Raw genomic sequence first — 15,585 nt, forward strand, 5'->3', positions numbered from 1 at the left:
CGTTCACCGCCTCAATTTCACGTGTACGAAATCAACCGCATTTGTTGGGGCAGTCCCGCGCGTCGCAGGTAACCAAGTTACTCCCTCCTACGTTCACCCGACCCTATTCCTCAGGTATAATCCGCGGTGCGCGGTATTTTTTCGGGTTTCTACCGGGCTTGGGCCAGGTATATTAGTTGAGATATTTATCCTGCCCAACCTGCGGGAGTCGCCTTCGACGAAGGGAAAAATAATGCTTTTCCTGCGAATAAATATTACGAGGTGAATTTTCACGCGTTATACGATAATTCGGCACGCACTCGAAACAGAAACGCGCTCGTCAAGAATTGTAAAATAATTGAAGCCTTTGTCTCGCGGGGAGAGTGGCATTCGGTGCTATTTTTCAATACTATCGGGTGTACGTACGGTGACGGAATCGATGAAACTCACCCGCGCCGTGTGCGGCGGGGCGGATGCCAAGCCTTTCAAGTGACGACGACGAAACGACGAAGTGTGTGAGGTTGATATACGTATGGGTACGAGCGACAAAACTCGCTCGCGGGGACGCCTTTTGGGATAACGTTCTCCGGGACGTTCTCAATTCTAAGCATTTTTGGACTGCGTTACCGCCACCTATTCTTCCGGAAGAAAAATGGAAGGGAAGGAAAAAAGCCACCCCTCGTAATGGGGGCACGATTACGATTCACGAAGCGTGATCACCGTTGTTCACGATTTTGAATATTATAATCAATCGCCGGTTCAAAGATTTCTCCATCATTCGCTGTCGGTAATTTGAATAAATCTCAAATTTGCAGTAAATTTCGATGTTTCGTTAATTCCGTCAACGTTCGAGGGATTTTCTCTCTCGGCGGTATCCAATTGTACGCAGGCAGCTACCCCTCTCCAGTTCTTATAGAGTTCACGCGTTCGTCTCAATGTAGTATACGTTCGTAATAATACTTGGCGTATCCTCGCACCTGCAATGACGTTTGTAGAACACCTCGTTGTCATCAGCAAGCTGATGATGTATCGTCCACGTGCTGCATGACCACAGTTTTGTGGGAGTAATGGGTTGTTAACTGCTCATTTATAGCGTGCATATACGTCTACGTACGTATACATTTAAATGTGTACATATGTAACATGTATGTGCGTCAGGGTGTTCCATTTTCAGGTGATATTTTTTTAATCTTCTCCTACCGGAAAAACTGATACTTCGTGGAAGAAGAGGAATATCCCTGTTGGAATAAAATTCCAAGTGAATTAGTGACATAAAAAAACCAGAAAGCATACATATACGTAAATTATACTCATTCATAGCGCATAATCGTGATCATAAATATTATCATACCATTTTTCAATCATATATTTCCAAGTTTCAAGTTTTTGAAGATTTAATATTTGACAGTTTGTTTTTCAAGTTTCTTCTTTCGTAAATCATTGTCCTAAGTATAAAATCAAAAGATGACATGCTCTTTTTTTGACTTAAAATTAAAGTTGAGTAAAAAACAATCACAATCGACAATTTTTAGTTGCTTCCTAGGATTTTTGACCAAAAAATAAATCATTTTTTTAAATGGGGTTGATATGCTTTTCTGACGTATTTTGATCTCAGAAATCCGAATCTGGAAGAAAAATTGATCTATCTATAAAATTGACCGAGTTATCGCCAATTTTCAGCTTTTTGGGGTCAAAAATAAAAAATTGATTTTTTAGTCTATCCTAATGTAATTTGAGCTCAGGAATCCGAATCTGGAAGAAAAATTGGTCTATCTGCAAAAATGACCGATTTATTCCTATTTTTCCGCGATTTTTGGCATAAATTTGAGGATATCTCGAAGGGAAAAAATCGTAGCTCAATTTGGACAACGGATTCGTGTTCCTGAGGTCAAAATACATAAGAAAAGTGCCATACGATCAATTTTAAAAAATAAAAATTTTTGGTCAAAATTTGAAAAAATCGTAAGGGGTACCCCTTGGAAAAATCTCAAATTTTGGCCAAAAATTTTTATTTTTTAAAATCGATTGTATGGCACTTTTCTTATGTATTTCGACCTCAGAAACACGAATCCGTTGTCCAAATTGAGCTACGATTTTTTTCCTTCGAGATATCTGCATTTTTATGGTAAAAAATGCGAAAAAATTGGTATAATTCGGTCATTTTTGCAGATAGATCAATTTTTCTTCCAGATTCGGATTCCTGAGCTCAAATTACATTGGGATAAACTATAAAATAAATTTTTTATTTTTGACTCCAAAAAGCTGAAAATTGGCGATAACTCGGTCAATGTTAGAGATAGATCAATTTTTCTTCCAAATCTGGATTCCTGAGGTCAAAATACGTAAGAAAAGCATATTAAACCCAATTAAAAAAATTATTCATTTCTTGTTCAAAAATCGAATTTTATTTTGGTTCTTCGATAAAAATTAACATCAAATCCCCTATACTTGAGAATTTATTTATCATATATACAAAAATTGGTTAATGAAGTTTTAATCTATTGAAAAATCAACCTATTATCTATTATGTGCGTTTGTCCAAACGCTGGACCCGAATATTCGGCAGTCGAACGAAATAAGTTCCTTTAACATATTATATGTATCAGAGATCCCTTCCTAAGGCGAGAAATTCTGGGAATTGCATGAGTTTGAATTCTTATTGGCGTACGCCGTCCAATCGCTGGACGTCTACCCTTGCATACATTGTAAATCGGAGATTCCTAATGGCTAAACAATTTGCGAATAGCAAGAGCTTACACTTTTATGCGCATTCGACCAATCACTGGACTCCAAATATTCTTGAGTCGAATGAAATAAGTTCCTCTGACATATGTATCTAGTATCCCTCCCCAAAGGCTGAAAATTCTGGGAATTGAATGAGTTTATATTCTTATTGGCGTTCACCGTCCAATCGCTGGATCTCTACTCTTCTACGGGCGTGATAAATAAGTTACCCTTGCATACATTGTAAATCGAAGATTCCTAATGGCTAAACAATTTGCGAATAGAATGAGCCAATACTTTTATGTGCGTTTGACCAATCACTGGGCTCCAAGTATTCTGGAGTCGAATGAAATAAGTTCCTTTGACATATATGTATCAGAGATCCCTTCCTGAGGCGAGAAATTCTGGGAATTGAATGAGTTTATATTCTTATTGGCGTACGCCGTCCAATCGCTGGACGTCTACCCTTGCATACATTGTAAATCGGAGATTCCTAATGGCTAAACAATTTGCGAATAGCAAGAGCTTACACTTTTATGCGCATTCGACCAATCACTGGAATCCAACTATCCTGGAGTCGAATGAAATATCAGTTCCTTTGATACATGTATCAAATAGCCCTCCCTGAAGGAGAAAAATCGGCTAATGAGTTGATTTTTCAATAGATTATAATTTCATAAGCTAATTTTTCATGTACGATGAATAAATTCCAAATTACAGGGGATTTGATGTCGATTTTCCTCAATATACACTCGTATGCACCTTTCAAGCTCTGTAATTTGAAAACTATTGGTCGTAGAGCCAAAACTTAATGTAACTTTTTTGCAGCATATTCAATGCCCTACAAAATCCGTCTAGTTATTTCCCGCCAAAAAATTTTTCAACATCGAAAAATCTATGAAGTATCAGATTTTCGGGTATAGGAAAAGAGAAAACAAAATATCGCTCAAAAATGAAACACCCTACTGTACATACGTGGACGTCTTTAACCGAGTATAATAAACGGTGTAATGTAATTTGTGAACGGTCGTATAGCTGCGGCAATTATGTTCCTGTAGCTCGCCGTGTCCGGTGCACTGACTGACTGACTGACTGACTGACTGCAATACTCAAGTCTTCAACGTATACCGTAGGTGCAGAAATCGTCCCACGCATCCTGTAAATCCTCTAATTAGCGTATTCATATATTTCCGCGTTGCCGCCAGTAGTTGTATTCGTTGCGCAATAATTTTTTATACAAAAAAAATTTGCAACATTTTTTCCTTCTATGCCACACACATTTTTTATCCCAATCTACGCGGCATACGTCTATAGGCGCATAATGCGAACATTACACGTAGGTATACGGCGCAATGATTGATTCTCATTCCTTTTTTTCCTGCAAGGGATGAATTTTTTTTTTTCTCGTTTTTGATCACAAAAATTTTCGGGCAATGGTTGAGCTCTCGAATGTATCCGGCGAATATTTTCCCACCGTATACATTCGGGGGGGGATTATTCGCGTATAATTGTATTAATGAGCGATTGTCAGCCGCAGGAATTATATGACGTCATTATTATACGTATTCGTATATATTACATATTTATTGTTCCCTTATTATTACGACTTCAATTCAAATTATCGATGAAATTGATTGAACAGCTGTACCTATAGCTGTTCGACGCAATTTTCACGCACTATGAAGCGCGAATCGCTGAGATAAAAAAAAAAAAATAAAATAATAACTAACAATAAATGGCAATTGTCCAGAAAACCAAAATCCCAGCGCGAATGAGCGAAGCGTGATTATTTTCACATGACAGTTTTTATGCAGACTGTGGACAAATTTCGCTGTCATATATAATTTTTCTTCCTTCTCCGTGCACGTCGCAGGGACGCTCGAGGAAGTACGTGCCCGCGAGATCGGTGGTTTTGAAGGGGGTGCCGAGGGCGGCAGCCATCCTGCGTCCCGGGGAGACCCGGGAGCATGAGGGAACGCACTCCCTCCGCCGACGACACCCCCGCGAGGGCACCTCCGACGCCATCGACGAGACCGACGCCTCCTCACCCACCCACGCCCTCCACAGGTAAGCCAATCTCGTTACACATCCTGTAGTTGTATATGTACGATTATTCGAGCGTTCTTTTCACCGCTGCAATTGGCTCTTCTGTTTCATTTTTTGAATTGAAAACGAAAGCAAAAAAAAAAATATGTGTAACCCATTTTGGTAAATCGTTGGTTATACCGCACGTTGATGTATCATTCTTTACACGCGATTTACATCACGTAGTGTGCGGGTAAAATTGAAATTGAAAGGAAACGTAGGAATTATCTAAAATCTGTTTCATGCGATCGAAAAAGCGAGGAAGACTGCGGAAGAAAGAGAATTATCGTCGCGACTGTTCTCTAATTATCGTACCGCTTAACGAGTACATACGTTGGTGTGCAAAAAGGGGTGAACAATCTTGTCGCCTCCTTCACCCGCGCCGCTCGTTCCTTTTTTTCTCTCCTCATTTTACCTTTTTCTCATTTTTTCGCCGGTTCACTCAGCGTTCAGATTTCCTCCCTGCTCTGCACCGTAGATACGTATATACGAAGTCGGCTACGAGAGTAGCTTTGCCGGCATGGTACTGCACACGCCACACGCGATAAAAGCTACCTTGTATATAATATACACGCACGTATATCACGTACAACGTATATATACACATAGCCATGTACTTACGTATCGACTGTACGTACAATACGCGCCGGTTAAAGCGTATCGCATCGTCGTGTTAGGTAACGTGCGTTAACAACTCCCTCTCCGTATAACGTTAAGCTCTTTGCTCGCGGTATAATTCTTTTTACTCTCTTTTATGTATTATTTATGTATGTTGTATATGGGTATGTACGGATACAGGTATACATATATATATGTATACTTACGTACGGGGAAGGGCCGCGTTGGTTTTATATTCCTCCTTTTTCACGCACACACTTTACCGTCATTATTATATCCGCGCTGCAGAGTCCTATATATACATACAAGTCGTGGCCTTGTTTCATCCTGGCGTAAGGGTTCTCTTACCCCTTTTCTTTCCTTGTTCGTCGCTCGTTTCCCTTCCCTCATTTTACACCCCGTCACGGTGTTCCTCTATCTATCAGCGTCTCTTTCTTTCCACCTTGCTTCTTATCCCGTCTGTATACGTATACACGCTGCGCAAAGAGATGTATATATACATGTATATAGGTCCTACACTCATATGTACGTACCACGTATTATGTATGTATACACCTATACATAACGTAGCGGTCTTAGACGGACGATGCTTCTTCGCCTCTAACGACGACGTCTTGTCGCCATTCTGTCAGGGTTTAATAAGGCTCGAGAGGATGAAGTTTGAGGAGCCCAAGTGCTTCGTTTGTACCCAACGCATTCTGGGTATACTACATAGGTATACGAGGCGGCTGGTTCTTACCTCGTTTTGCAAATTTCTTACCTCTTCCTTCCATATTTTTACTTTTCTCCCTCTCATTATATTCATCTCCGATTTTTCGTATCCTCAAAAATATCCCTAACGAGAAGCTTTTCGAGACGATTTTTTTTTTTTTTTTTTTCTTTTCATTACAAACATACACGAATGTCGACGGAAAATTTTGTCAATTTTTTAACACGCGGGGTGTACAAAAGTCAGCCATCGGCGATCTCCTATATTTTTTACCTCATACCTCGGACGCACGTACGGTGGGAAAATAGCACGTCCTTAAAAAATATTTCGGGAATTAGAATTCATAATCGGAGATTGTGCGCTCCTCGGCGTACTTCCGCGTTTTTTAGCGAATACCTACCCGCGTCGCACCGCGCTACCCGTATATTCCACCGAGTTCTCGGTGTCAGTTCCGTACGCGAACCCCGCATAGCAACCGACCGCCAACCCTTCCATTTCCGCCATTACAAAATCTGTTTCACTTACGTTGCTATATATAGTTGCGAGTGCTTCTCACGTTTCAAAACTCGTTAGAAGCAAATTTTGTCTGTAACGATATCGAGTGAGATACTTTTTTTCTAGTTTGTATAATTATGTATCGAGTACATTACGCAAAGATAATTGGTGTTGCGAGTTCGAAAAATTTTTTTTAACGTCACACATCGATGGGTGAACTCGTCGCGGTTCCTTCTCGTCCCTGCACATATTTGATATCGCTCGCACGTACGCCTAATTTAAACTTTACTTGTAGTTTCGCTCTTTGCCTCCGGCACGACATCAATAAATGCAGCATCCTTTCCCCTCTCTCTCTCTCTCTCTTTCTCTCTAGCGCCCCGTATACAGCCAGCTACGCTCTTCTCCCCCTTTACTTTTTTTCTCTCGGTTATATATTGTCCCCGACTTTTCCCCGCTATCTGTATCGCCCGTTTAAATTCGATCCCCGCATCCGCGCAGCGCCGCTGCGCTTTTACTTTCGGTTCCGTTGCAGTTCGATTCAGGGAAGGGTCGCTTCCCGTCAATTAGTCATCTCCTGGGCAGCTGCCGCAATTGCAGAAGTGGACCAAACTGCGCTCCGCACGGTAACGATACACGGACGCGGCGAACGACGCCTGCACGCGCACGGTGCGGCGGTACTGCACGATTAACTTCCGCTTCAGACGGTAGCCTGAAAACAAAAAATTTGTCGACCATGTAAACAATCCTCATCACTGCGATATGAGGTGTTCCAGCCGAATCGCGTGCACTTCTTCCCTCACCTGGAATATATGAAACGTGATTTTTATCCCTCCCTCCCCCTTCGCGCCCGGGATTATATACGAAACGTGCGACAGTCGTACGTTCGTAACGCAGGCGTCGATTAGCGTTCAGCCGAAGAATAGCACATTATATGCATTAAAAGCGTACATATCGCGTCACGTAATAGTCGCTGCATTGGGTCGTTTTTTTTTCCTTTTCACCCGTTTCAATGTCTCGCTCGCTGCTGCACATGTAACGCTCGACGCGTACGTGCCGTGCACACTTGCCCACCTATAGAGTCGCGCACACACGCGCACAACCCCGCCGTACATTCGTATACCTACAGGCGTACGAAACATACACGAGAAACTGTGTCAAGGTGAGCACCTCAAACACTTGATAAACATATTCGATCAGAAATCGCTAGAGTGGGACGCGTACCCGTTATATATGATTCCTGATGTACGATCCTCGACAATCTTCGCCCGACGATATCGCGATGGCCGATACTAAAATTTTTTTCGAGATTTTCTTTTCTTTTTTTTTTTCAACGAATTTGTCGTCAATTTTCACCTCCGTCCAAACGAATACCTACCCCGCGGGTGCCATTGAAATTTGAAATTTTCGTAAAAATGATGGGTAAGAAAGAATGTAAAAATCGTCGAGATCTCTTCCAGCGTATATTATGTACGACGATCGCCAATTTAATGGATTTGTCGTACGCGGAGCGGAAAATCGTCGCTCGTTCCGATATCGGCTATTCCGCGAATACGAAACACGAACATTGCGGAGGAATCGAACGATAAACGTGTACGTCGCGCCGTGTCTCTGTGTAAGTAAATTTACGGATGTAGGTGTGTCGCGGAGGCGAGTATAGGTACGTCGAATGGTAGATGGATCGTAGGCGCCTGCGTGTGTTGGGGGCGTCGCGACGCTCGTTTCCCGTTTTCGTCGTTCGTAGGCTCATAGCTTGTGTATCCGCTACGCTCGCGTTCGCCGTTGGTTTGCTGCCGCCTAGCGAAGAATCGAACGTCAGCCGTTGACCGGAAGCACGAATTTTACGTGTCCACTCGACTCGGACATTGCGCCCAGACCGAACCATCGAATCACCGTATACAATATATATTATATTAATAACGTATTAAGGTGCACGCATCAATTTTACACGCAATCATTAGCTGCACCGATTTATCCGGGATCTTGTAGGAATACGAGGTGCGGAACGCCTCGAGGCGCCAGCGTTTATCTTTGCCATGTACTGTATTTTATATATCGAGATGATCCCGAATTCGGTAATTCGGTGCAGGTTCTGTGGACTTTACTGATGTTATTCTTTATCTGCCGTGATGCAATATCACTTCGTGAAGAAGAATTATGATGCTCGGTTGACATTCATCATCGTACACGCACCCGTAGCGTATCGCGACGCGATTTAATTATTTTCTCTACGGCAATTACGGAGTTTTGAATTTTGGCGAATTTTATCGTTCGCGAAAGCGTAAATTTCTGATTATATCCGAAAAATTGCACAGCTGTAAGGGGAGATTCTGTTTATATTCGCACAACTGCTCATATACGATTGTATAAAAAACCATAAGCGATGTTACAGCGTGCATGTTGCAGTTGAACCGACGATTTCGATTTTTCTTTCTTTATTTTTTTTTTTTGGGAATTTCAGACTCGATTGAGATTCTTTATAATTTTTTTCTCTCTTCGACTGCTTTTTCTACTCGACCGGGCGACGGTCCGTTAATTAGCCCATTTAATTTCACTCGTACGTTGTATTGATTCGGACACATCTGCTCCAGGTTTTTCCGTACGTGAAGATAAAAATTGAAAAAATGTATACGTCACGCGAAGTATCCTATACCTAAATAATAATTACCGTTTAGAACTGACTTAATAATTAAATTGGTGACCCGCGACGCCTGCTACTTTGCAGTGTGTTAAACTCGGACGTCGTTCTGCACCGTCCGCGTCGTAGTCGTCGGTTTCGTGGCCTCGACAAGCAAAATAGGTTATACGTAGTTTGCCTTGCCTTGCCTCGCTTCGTGTATACCACCGGATTCTCCCGTCCACGTAGTATTTTCACGCCCGTTACGTGTATATATATATATATATATATATATATCTGTAACATGTGTAAAAAAAAATAATTACTTCCAATCATGTAATTAATGTTAATTGTTTTACACGATAGATTTTTCACTTTGTTCATTTTTTCTTTTTTTTTTCAATTATTTCATTCGAACGATACAGTTGCGGATATTTTGCGATTCTCCTGCACCGAAAAATTTCAAAAAATCGCGCCCGTTGGAAAATATTTTTGCAGCAAATGACGACGAGTCAGACACGATACGTATCGGCTCCAATTTTTATATCTCCTACTTCTATTACTCCTTATTTTCCATTTTTTTTTTTTTTTTTTCTCTTTCTCCATTTATTCTACCGAGTCGTCTTCGATTTTTCCCTGCACCTATTTGCAGTAAAACGCGAGACCGCGCGATACGCCCCGACTGTATCCCCGTGTCTGGATTCAAGTATTTCTTTGTGATGTATTCAAGCTACATGGTGTTGCACTTGACTCTATACTAGTAGACGCCACGTCTCTCGTGCAACTCATCTCCTTTGTACGACTAAAGGTGCCCCCGCACAGGGCGACCGGAGTTTCGAATAAATCGTCGCATATCGTATAGGAAAAATTTCACACTTGCAGATGTTGCAATTATTCTTCATTTCTGACTAAACTTCATCAAATTTATAATATCGATTAGGAAGCTTTCGCTTTACATTTAATTCCGTCGACGGATTCGTGCTGTTACTGGTATCGAGATACCGGTGTATAGAAATTTTTAATTTTTGACGCTAATTTTTGACGTAACCGTGAGCTCAGGAATTTGATCGAAAATGATCAAATTATCGCGAATTTTTCATTTTCCACGGCGACAAAATTGAAGCGGATATGACGCTCGATTCAAGTCGTGTTCTGATTTAGTCGACGGATTCGTGTTGGTATTCCAATAACGATTTGAAATACTCTTTTCTCTCTCTCTCTCTCTCTCTCTCTGTTCGAATCGCACGACGACCGCTGGTGCACTTATCTCATATCGGGCACGGGTCAAAACCGACGCGAACGTCGCGACGTTTCTCGCGGTTCTCGGATTGCCTCGACGTCTGTCTTTCGTGTCGGTGACAAGTGCAAACTTGAACCGATCGCTCCTTGCTCTCCGCTCTCCTATACATATGCCATATGTTGTGTATCTGTACACACACATATGTATATGAAGAAATAAGATTGCAGTACACACCAGCGTATTGCGGTAATAAATTTATCATGAATTATATACGATTCGACTTACGCGGGTCATCATTTAGCCGCGAATCTCCGAAATTTTAAACGGTAAAATTGTGAAAATCTCTAGCCCTTAAACGTAATTTTCTTCCGGGAATCCCATCGACCACACCGAGCGGTTGATGTGCATAGGAACGTACGTTTCTCGCGAATTGCTAATATCGCGACTATAATGCGGAGTTAATTAGCCCTCTAATAACCTCAGGCCTCGCAATCAACGGCTGAGATTCATATTTACCGATCGTCGTCTCTGCTCTACGTTCGCGTTACGTTTGCACGTTGAATATTTTATAGGGTGTATCAATTGATTGAAAAATTGGTGATATCGCACCTGACTCATTATGAGTACGTTATGTATACCTGTGTTCGCGGATATAATCGATCTATGCGACACAATATTCTATGTAATCTAATGCGATATACGTACGTATACCTACTCGTCTTCTTTATTGGTTTAAAGGATGAATAAATATGCCGGAGCACCGTCATCGTCATTCGTTCACTTATATTCATGTCTTACCGAATTTATATTGCGATTCAACTGAGCGTTAAATCAAAGCGCCCTACACCTGTACACGCCCGTAGAGGATCATATATAAATTCCTTTATACAAATGAATTTTCGTTGAAATCGAACACGCGGTGTACATATGTACGAGAATTTCAAATATATGTACCAGAGTATGCGCAAATAAATATTATATACACAAGTAATTTCGCGTGTAATTTCTTCAATTTTCTATCGAATCACAATACGTTTCATTACCGTAATATATTTCTTTCCGAAAGGATGAAGAAACACAAAAGGGATATACGTTGTCAATTGAAAAAATAGCTTTCGAGGGTGAAAAGAGAAAAACATACGCGTTATTCGCGCAGGAAATATATCGTAGAATTTAATATCGTCCCTGGAATGTCTCCAGTGCTGGAAAACTCTCGAGTTGATCGAGGAAAGATTTAGTCAAATTTCTAAAAAAGCGAAAAACTTCGCTTACAGCGATCTCCTCAGATTTTCCAATACGCGTCGGCGAATCTCGGTGAGTTATACTACTCCGCCCCCCAAATCATTCATAGAACAATTATAGGGTTGAAATCGTTGATAATTACACGGTCCGTTCCAGTGGTCTATTTTCTATTTTTCTCCGCGCTCTAGCCGTACTTCATTCCTCGCGAAAGTATATATCACGAGCGTGTGGATACACCCCGTATATATAGGTTATAAGTGAAGTCTCGACGTGTGGCGTGCGGGTTATGTAATATAACTCGGTGGTTTTATCGCGCGCATCGCACTGCTGCATTAATATATTCAGGGTGTCCAGCGACCTGGAAAATATCGGTGAAAAGCTTGGGATATTCAGCGAATTTTCATCAAAGTTGTACGTGTGGCCGGCGTGCAGTTACTTTTGCCGAACACGATGCATGAAACTTTCAAGTTTTCGACCTTCCGTATCCTCGTCGAACGAACGCCATCAAAATTTTTCTGTTCATTTTCTTTTTTCTTCAATCAAAATTCGGGTGGGTCTTCATTTCACCGGACCAGGGCAAATGAGTCGAAAACGCTGCGAGCGGTACGACGAATGAAATGGAATTTTCCTCTTAGCTTAGGACGACGACGGCCATGGGTACATATCGTTCCCGTTGGACTCTCGGACCTGTGGGGTACGTCATCAAGTTTGGGGCCAGCCCTCGTTTCGCCGTTACACATACAAGGGGTAATGGTTGAGGATTTCCGTCGTTCGGGGTAGTCGAGGGTAGGGATAATATCGATCCGGAATTTTCTCTCCCCCCCCCCCCCCCTCGTGAAATGGCGTCAGGAGAAACGTTTGACGGAAGGGGAGAGAATGAGCGAGAGGGAGTCGCGTAGACGGAGAAAGAAGGCGAGCAGCGAGTGTACCGGCAGGAAAACACAGTCGAGGGATTGAACACCGAGAGGGCGGCGATGACGCCGGTCAGGACGGCGATGCTGCAGCTGCTATCTCTGCCCTCCTCGTCTCCGCATTTTCGCGATTTTCCGAATACAGCGTAAAAGTATCAAAAAATATAAAAAAACCAACGGATAACAGAACGATCGGTCGCCGATTCATACGTCAGACGTATGGCGGCGTCACACCCCCGAATAAAAAGGAAATAAAAAACGATAAAAAAAAAAAAACGATCGATCGTCGGAAAATAATGAAAAATTTTCGTCGTCGTTTGAAAAATTGTAACGTTAATTGACGGACGATGTGTACGTACCTGTATCGCGGAGTTTTCCATACAGTATAGTTCCCGCAACATCAGCTGTTCTACGTACATATGAATCCGAATCAAAGTGTTGATTTCGAAGAGTGAATAATAATCACGATTGAATGTGCCACGCGGTGTCAGGTGTCAGGATATAATAATACACCTGTACGGATATATAGTGTGCATTGTGAAATATACGCAGTTGTATGTATTTTGTAGCGCTTAATAGTAGTACATTACATTTCCGCGGTTTTATAAAATATATCGTTCGTTAACCGAGCGTACGTAATTTTTGTCCAGCACTCGCCTAATTCTCGTCTGCGGGTGTGTGTGTGTGTGTGTTCGTATTTGTCTAGCATAGAAAAATTGTGAAGTTTCGGTAAAGGATTTAGGAGCGCCAAGGGAAATCCAACGACCTACACCCATCTCGGGGGGATATTACGATTAGAAGAAGACGCAGGTAATCCCTGTCCGTACAACCCCGTTGGTCTTTGGCCTTTGCTTTTCCCCGCTGTATGTATTTGATTTCTTTTTTTTTTTTTCCCTTTGATTTTGTTTCTCTACCGTGTATCGGTTTTTATACGATTCTCATTACCACTCACTCCGTTCAATTATATTTCTTCGTCTGCACCGTTACATCGAGAGTTTATTTTCTCTCCCCTGTACCGTTGCACTCGGCAGCTTCCTAGAAGGGAAAAAGGTGATGCGGAGGGAGAGTCGTGAATAATTGAGCGGCGATATATTTCTCTTCCTCTCATTCGGGCGTAATTGAAAACTTTTAAACGGGAAAGTAGAATTAACCTGATAATTAGTCGAGCGATCTCGTTTCCCCGGTGCGATATTAATGATTCGAACACGTTGCAAAGACTCCCGGATGAAAGTCGGTCCTCTCTCGGAAAAGACAAAAGCCCGACTCCAGGAGTCGAATATGGTGACGACGAAGTACAAATAAACTCGCTAACGGTACAATCCGCATATTTTTCACTCTCGTTCATTTTCAAAAGAATTTTTATCGGTTGACGGTATATTTATTTGTCTAATTGAAGTGCGAGTTGAATAACAAAAGAGAACTTGAATTCTTGTTTTTATTTTTTGCCAACACTCTTCATCTTTCGCCGGCATGTAAACACGGGATATTCGCTGATTAAATAAAATTGCATGTAAAACTTGTTGAAAGTTTCGCACAAAGCGCTGGAGTTACGTCATCTTAAATATTGCCGCATGCCTCTTTTTATCCTTTTCGAGCTGCAAGCTTCTTTTCTCGTAAATCTAATTGTAAAACATAATATTCCGCCGACGATATTCTCGACTAAAAGGAGAAAGGCTTCGCTCAGCCCTTATGTAATTCGCGGTAGTGTTTGTTTATTAGCTGGTACAAAGGAGAAAAAAAACGAAATACCAAATTTCTCACAATTTATTGAATTATAGCTGAACAAAAAAAAATCGATAAGCCTGTCTATTTGAAACGATTCAAAAATTTTCAACCCTATTCAGATACAATTGAGTTAGCAATTTCCGGCAGTCCAGTATGCCTACCGTTGGAAAATGAAATTTTGCAAAATCAAATACTGTAATTTTTAGGATGCGGTTGGAGGATGTAGGATGACATACGAGGGGCGTGATCCGATTTTATCAATTATCTTCTTCCCTCCAGTAATCAAGCGCCGAGCGCCATGTTTTTCACCGAATCCTGATTTTTAGGTTCCCTTTTTGTAATCGTACAAAGCACGAAGACCTCCTATATATACGTGCAGTAGTATCGGTACGTAGTTATACATATTACATGAAAAGGTACGTTAGGTACCTACTTCTAAGTTCTTAATCACCGTCATCCTTGTTTCTAAATTGCAAATTAATACCTTGATCTTCCCTAATTCACATTCGGTTTGATGATTCATCAAAGGATCTCGCCGTGACTTGTGAATTTGAAACTGTTTGGGGGGGGAAAGATGGAAGATCTTGTCTTGTTTGGCCAAGAAAGGTGTAACCCACATAATATTCGAGGGCGTGTCTTCAAATAATTTACGAAAGAAAATAATCATACAAATTCGGTTAATCCAAACTGATCTTCATTCAGAAATTTGCGACTCTTGTTCTCGGACCTTTTCAGCATAAGGTGTACTGAAAAATATAAAAACTGTACGTACATCCTTACGGCCAAGATGGACGTGATTTTGTTTAGCATGCGGAAGGTATAGCTCACCGTACACACACACACACATACCTACATAGTCTTTCGTTTTCTACGTCACGTCCGGAAAGAGGAAGGGTGACGACGAAGACGTGTCGTGTGAAAAGTGTGGTGTGACGGCCTCTTCTCGTATCTACCCGGTGGTACCTGTACTCTATAGATACACCAACCTTACCTGACCCTATACAATATCGATCTAGCTGTTACAGTCGCCCACTGACAATGAGACTCGGTATAGATGCGGTGCGCCGTGAGTTTGAAAATTGAAAACTGTGGCGAACGAAATATGAAATCATTTCTTCGGTTATTTTGTTTGATTTTGCTTTTATTCTCTGCCTAGTGACTGCCAAAAAATCGCGCTGCAGGTATAGCATGCGCGCGCGTGCGACGTATTTTTTTTTCTTTTCACGATCAATTATACGCGATC

The 15,585-nt window shown here is 41.6% G+C and overlaps 1 protein-coding gene across 2 annotated transcripts in view; it reads left to right on the top strand.

The window, feature by feature from the left end:
- LOC105683554 (microtubule-associated protein futsch) overlaps positions 1-15,585 on the top strand; it is a 47,923-nt gene that overhangs the window by 10,012 nt on the left and 22,326 nt on the right. Inside the window, exon 2 of one of the 2 annotated variants that reach the window (XM_012396233.3) lies at positions 4,577-4,770. The exons of the other annotated variant lie outside the window; for it this stretch is intronic. Coding sequence (XP_012251656.2) covers positions 4,671-4,770 — 100 coding nt within the window. The 5' untranslated portion in view covers positions 4,577-4,670. The remainder of the gene's footprint in view (positions 1-4,576; positions 4,771-15,585) is intronic. 2 annotated transcript variants of the gene reach the window in all.

This window comes from Athalia rosae, chromosome 1 (assembly GCF_917208135.1).
Source record: "Athalia rosae chromosome 1, iyAthRosa1.1, whole genome shotgun sequence".
In the NCBI taxonomy this organism is placed as follows: Eukaryota; Metazoa; Arthropoda; class Insecta; order Hymenoptera; family Athaliidae; genus Athalia; species Athalia rosae.